At 45.7% G+C, this 6,538-nt stretch overlaps 1 protein-coding gene across 1 annotated transcript in view; it reads right to left on the reverse strand.

The window, feature by feature from the left end:
• The window catches only part of LOC104981881 (chromosome unknown open reading frame, human C1orf53), a 23,757-nt gene continuing 17,219 nt past the window's right edge, over positions 1-6,538 (reverse strand). Inside the window, exons 6-8 of the mRNA XM_010831134.1 lie at positions 6,408-6,538; positions 1,419-1,520; positions 1-144 (exon numbers count right to left, since the gene is read on the reverse strand). Coding sequence (XP_010829436.1) covers positions 73-144; positions 1,419-1,520; positions 6,408-6,538 — 305 coding nt within the window. The 3' untranslated portion in view covers positions 1-72. The remainder of the gene's footprint in view (positions 145-1,418; positions 1,521-6,407) is intronic.

Raw genomic sequence — 6,538 nt, forward strand, 5'->3', positions numbered from 1 at the left:
TTCTGGATTAAAATTTTATTTATTTATTTTTAATAAGGCTCAATTAGATGGAGAACAGAGATAAAATTGTTGTCACACATAAAAATATGAATTGAACTGCTTCTTTTTGGATGGATCTTTAACATTGATTTGACCATATGGACACTGCAAAAAAAAGAAAACAAGTTATTGTTGAATTATTTAACAGTCATCTTGGAAAAATGCATATCTCATGGTGAAAAAGAGAGACTGCTGATAATGTTCTATAGATTATTTGATCTACGGCCTACAGACTCAGAGGAGGATGGTGGCAACGTCTGGCAAATGGTCTTAATTAGGGTCCAAGAATCACTTCCTAAATGCATCCTTCCAACTTGAAGAATTTTACCATCAAAAACTCACCCTTAAAAAATATCCTCCAAGTCCTCAATTCAGGCAAAGCTCTTAGGCATTTGATTAGAAACAGCTAATGGCACAGGTAGGAACATCCATAAAAGTGAAGGCTTAATTTATCAATACTGGCTAATACAAGGATTTTAGTGTTGGTCCCTTGATATAAAGTGGGTCAGTTAAAGCAAATGACAACTTCTTCCCCCCAAACATTCGAAGTGGTCTATAAGCAGAGGTTATCTGTTTATAATTAACTGCCTAACAGTTTCCCTTCCTGTGAAAGGGACCTACTCGAAAAAAGGCTACAGTGAAGGACCCATTCACATTTATTTTTTGCTCAAAATGGGGAAGGGCTACATATTTAGCACATCTTAATCGGTGAGCACAGGGATTTAGGGTCGCTGAAATATGCGTTTTAGGAAATGTACAGCATAAGTGTGGGGTGGTGAGTTTCATGGTTATTTTAAAGACAGAGTAGAAAATAGCTACAGAAAGAACAGGAGGCAGGAGAGAAGGAGGAAGGGAGGGGAAGTAATAATAATAATACAGATGGAAGAAGAGGAGGAGGAGGGAAGGAAGAAAGAAAGGGAGCAAGGGAGAAGGAAAATCATTACCTTTAACAAAACCCTCCCTGCCAATGTTGGGCAAGTATCTATCGATTCAGCTAAAAATGAAAAATAAATGCTTCCTGGGATCTAGTCTGCAATATTCTGGATTTCTTTTCCTGCTGTCTTTGAACTCGCCTAGTGAACACAGCTTATTTGAAACCTCGTGAAAAGTTTCCTCACAATAAAAGAGCTCCCATGAATTTCCCATCACGGCATTTCAAGGAACCGATGCTCACGGTGAAATGTTACAAAATTCCATTAACTTTAAAGGTCCTCTGTTGATCCTTAGGACTTTCACTGTCCTAGACTAGGGAAGCTTGTGAAAGTGCACCACAGGTCTATTTAGCATTTTTATTGGACTTGTTTTCAAATAATAGGTATTTATGAAGTCACAGAAGCACCGAAAGCTGCTGCTGTACTGCGATCGGAGCTGGTACTCACGTGTCTACAGGCTGAGCCGCAGCACTGGCCTCTCTGCAAGTGGGCCAGCTGGGTGAACACCACGTAGCCGGTAGCTGGGTCCACGTAGTTTAGCTGGCCAGCCTGAAGAGTAATGAAATCAAACAATTCATTCATCTCAAAATTCATCATATCTCCTCACCATAATTCCTACCCGTAAAATACTGCAACATTTTTCTTCAAACAATATTAAACTTCTTCCCAGCAATTTTCGTGGCACTTGCAATTAAGGCCCACATGCATTCCGACATAATACACAGTCCAACTTTATGTGACATGAGGAGAAAATATAGTTTGAGAAAAACGAGAAGTTGATGGAAAAACAAGAACGCCTCTATACCCAATAACGATGCAGCCACCGCGCAGGTATTTTTCATTCAGTTTCTAGGTAACAAGTTTAATAACAGGTGATTTAATGACTTTAAGAGCTTAAGAGGCTGAAAATGAACTTTCACTCAGAAGTTGCAGTTGCAATTTCAGTGCTTAAAATATGCGGATAATGATTTAAACTTACAGAAAAGGTGCTAATCAAAACCAACGGTCCTTCTAGAAAAAGTGCGGGCTTCGCTATTATTGAACACTTTTCCTTACCTTCATGATGTCTACTCCCCTGCACACTTTGCACTGTTTTCTTTTTTTGGAGTGTTTTTATTACCGTTTTTAAGCAAAATGAAAGTATTGTTTTAGCATATTAACACTCACTGCTTCATGAGTTTGATCAAAAGCAGCTTTTACTATAGCCCTTCAGATGTCAAGGATGCATCCTCTACTTATTCAATCATGGTTTTAAAAAGCTGTCCCAGGTACATGTGTGAAGACAAAGTAAACGATGCAACCTCTTTTATGGATGTGGACTACGTGGCTGACATTATTTATCCTTGAGATTTATTTTTTAACTTTTAATTTTGCATTGGAGTATAAAAGAGCCGGACTCGACTGAGTGACTTTCACTTTCACAACTGATTAACAATGTTGTGATAGGGGGACTTCCTTGATGGTCCAGTGGCTGAGATTCCGAGCTCCCATTGCAGGGGGCCTGGGTTTGATCCCTGGTCGGGAAGCTAGATCCCACTTAATGCAAATAAGAATTCAAATTGTACACCAAAAGATCCTGTCTGCTGCAAGACCCAGCACAGCCAAACAAATACTTAAAAACAGAAAAACAACGTTGTAATAGTTTCAGGTGGACAGCAAAGGGGCTCAGCCATACATACAAAGATCAGCCCTGGGTGTTCTTTGGAAGGAATGATGCTAAAGCTGAAACTCCAGCACTTTGGCCACCTCATGCGAAGAGCTGACTCATTGGAAAAGACTCTGATGCTGGGAGGGATTGAGGGCAGGAGGAGAAGGGGACGACAGAGGATGAGATGGCTGCATGGCATCACTGACTTGATGGATGTGAGTTTGAGTGAACTCCAGGAGTTGGTGATGGACAGGGAGGCCTGGCGTGCTGCAATTCATGGGGTCGGAAAGAGTTGGACGCAACTGAGCGACTGAACTGAACTGAACTGATGCACGCATTCTCAGTCATGTCCTACTCTTTACAACCGAGTAGGATCCTCTATCCGTGGGACTCTCCAGGCAAAAATACTGGAGTGGGTTACCATCCCTCCTCCAGGGGATCTTCCCAGCCCAGGAACTGAACCCACGTCTCTTCTGTCTCCTGCATTGGTAGGTGGGTCCTTTACCACTAGCACCACCCGGGAAGCCCACGTGTATCTGATCGCCCCCAGACTCTCCTCCCATCCAGGCCGCCACATAACATTGAGAAGGGTTCTCTGTGCTGTACGGTAGGTCCTGGATGGTTATCTGTTTTAGACACAGCAGTGTGGCCATGTTGATCCCAGACTCCCCAGCTATCTATTCCCTTTGGCAACCATAGACTCATTCTCTAAGTCTGTGGGTCTGTTTCTGTCTTGTAAATAAGTTCATTTGTATCATTTCTTTTTAGATTCCACATAAAAGGGGTGTCATGTCCAACTGTTTGTCACCCCATGGACTATATAGTCCATGGAATTCTCCAGGCCAGAATACTGGAATTGGTAGCCATTCCCTTCTCCAGGGGATCATCCCAACCCAGGGATCAAACCCAGATCTCCTACACTGCAGGTCGATTCTTTACCAGCCGGGCTACCAGGGAAGCCCCACTTTCACTTTCAAACTATATTTCTCCTTCTCTGTCTGACTTACTTCAGTCAGTATGACAATTTCTTGGTCCGTCCATGTGGCTGCAAACGGCACTATTTCATTCTTTTTAACTAGCCTTGGGATTTTGAAGGGGAGAAACTTTCTCCTGGACTTTTTCTGTAACCCTTTACCATGCAGTAAGTGCACCACTCTTGCATAGAGCCTTTCCATTAAATTACATGTGACACTGAAATGTCTTCTGACTTACATTTTCGTGTGTGCCACAAACTGCTTCTTCAGAGTGTCTTCCTTAATGGCTGGATATTTTGTTCTAGTTCATCTTTTAATCAGCTATAGCTCATGAATAAAGTGTGGAGCAAAAGGACAATTAGAGTTCAAGTCTAGGCCTCCTCCAAGGCAACAAGGGCAGCAGAAATCCCACAGTTGAGTCCCAAGGCCAGTCTAAGGGGCCTCCAAAATCCTTTGGGGTCACAGAAGCAGATTACGTGAGACCAAAGGCACTAAACACCCACTGTCAAGACCTCACTTCTTTATTAATACAAAGTCGGTGTTGGAAGACTTGGAAGAAAAGCGAAAAAACACTCGTAACTCTGTCCGCAGACATCTCTCTGCTTTTCATAGCTGGGGGTCTTCTGAGAGCAAATTGCCTGGAGCCTGGGAGCTTTACAGACTGCTTCTGGGTATGGGCAGCTCTCTTGCTTTCCCTGTTGATGGGGAAACTCTGAGCTCGTTGGCTGCCTGCACAAACTGAATTTATCCTTAGTGAATGAGCCTTAGGTAATGGTGGCAACAGACAAAGGTGGGGCAGGAATGCTGACCGAGAGCGAGATGTCCAGGGAGGCAGATCAGCAAAGGTAAGAGAGCTGCCTGCCTGCAGGTGTGGGAGAAGGACCGGGGCAGGGGGCTCTGATTTGTTGAATAAGAACAACAAGCTTGTTATCAGCTTTACTTATAGGCTCTGGGACAGTCATTTAACCCGCAATGCTGACACTGATGGATTTCCTGAGTTAGAAAATGTTTCTTTCCCAGGCTGATGGAGCCCATCTTTCCAGGCCACTGGTGTTTGCTCTATAGAGAATGACACTTTTTGCTTCTATTTACACATTTATATGGTGAAATGTGCTTAGTTGCTCGGTCGTGTCTGACTTTTTGCGGCCCCATGGATTATAGCCCACCAGGCTCCTTTGTCCATGGGGTTCTTCAGGCAAGAATACTGGAATGGGTTGCCATGCCCTCCTGCAGGGGTTCTTCCTGACCCAGGGATAGAACCCAGGTCTCCCGCACGGCAGGCGGATTGTTTACCATCTTGAGCCACCAGGGAAGCCCATATGGTGAAGTATGGGAACAAATTACACATGTTATTTTAAAAAGAGTATAAACAAGAACAATAAAAGCTGCCAGTCATTTCCTAAAGAGTCTCTGTGCAGAAGTTTCAACACTGGAATGAATCAGGGAGTGGATCTCAGGGCCTACTAACTGCCAGCAAAAAAGTCCACTTCAGGCAACCTGCAAGTTTTCCTTCTCTGCTCTCTTGGCTCCAGCTCAGACCTGGTTAACATCAGACCGTGAAGGACTGATCACCTGCAGTGTATCACAGGCTGCTTTCATATCCCTTTTTGTATCTTTATCATAGAACTCACTTGCTCTTTAAAGATGATGCAAATATAAATCAGATCAGATCAGATCAGTCGCTCAGTTGTGTCCGACTCTTTTCGACCCCATGAATCGCAGCACGCCAGGCCTCCCTGTCCATCACCAACTCCCGGGGTTCACTGAGACTCACGTCCATTGAGTCAGTGATGCCATCCAGCTATCTCATTCTCTGTCGTCCCTTCTTCTCCTGCCCCCAATCCCTCCCAGCATCAGAGTCTTTTCCAATGAATCAACTCTTCACATGAGGTGGCCAAAGTACTGGAGTTTCAGCTTTACACATCATTCCTTCCAAAGAAATCCCAGGGCTGATCTCCTTCAGAATGGACTGGTTGGATCTCCTTGCAGTCCAAGGGACTCTCAACTTATGTAGTCTAAGATATTAGAAAGCATGATGGGAGGAGACAACTTTTGATTTTAGTGTTGCCAAACCCCGAACCAGAGAAAACAGCTCAAGATTACGAAGCAGCTCAAGATTACGAAGAATGTAGACTCCTGATTATAGTTTCCTTAGGTAACTGTGCTCTGAGAGGTGCAAAGGACGAAAGGATGGTAGCAAAAATTAAATTTTAAAAAAAGTTCATCTTTGAAATCATTGGTGTTAAACTGATACTGCGGATAAAAACACACATATTTTCCTGTGACTTCTCATATTCTCTACCTCCTACATCAATGCTTCACACCCCTCCAACACACACACACACACACACACACACACACAGCGTGATGATGGACCCCATGGAATTTAGTTCGGACACAGATTAGAAGGGAGCTGCACTCATACTGAGCCATCAGGGAAACCCCATACTCAAGATAGATACATGTTAATTCTTCGCTGAGAATAGGGAACTGTGGCTAGTTTCAGGAGAAAAGTTCAGAACGGGACCCAACCGCGGGACCAGAGGCCAGAAACACGCCTATGCGGGCCTCTAGCCACCTGGTGCGGGGACGCGCATGCGCACAGACACCCCGGGCGGCGGGGCGGGACGGGACGCCCGGGGGGCGGGGCCTCGCGGCGCGGGCTCAAGGCCCTTGGACGGAGGCCCGGGAGGGGCGGGGCTTAGGCGTCTCGGGAGGCGGGGCCTCACCGCGCAAGCGCACGGCCCTCCGGCGAGGGCCGCGGGCGGGGCGGGGCAAGACGGGGCGGGGGCCGCGGGCGGGGCGGGGCCTCACTGCGCAAGCAGCCGCGTGTAGCTCCGCGATCCTCTGCTCCGCCGCCGTTAACTCTTGGCTCGCCGGGCGATTGGTCGCTTCCTCCGGCCCGCCCCGCGAGTCAGATCCGGGGCCACCGCCGTCTTCCCGCG

This window comes from Bison bison, unplaced genomic scaffold, assembly GCF_000754665.1.
Source record: "Bison bison bison isolate TAMUID 2011002044 unplaced genomic scaffold, Bison_UMD1.0 scf7180017864524, whole genome shotgun sequence".
Classification (NCBI taxonomy): domain Eukaryota; kingdom Metazoa; phylum Chordata; class Mammalia; order Artiodactyla; family Bovidae; genus Bison; species Bison bison.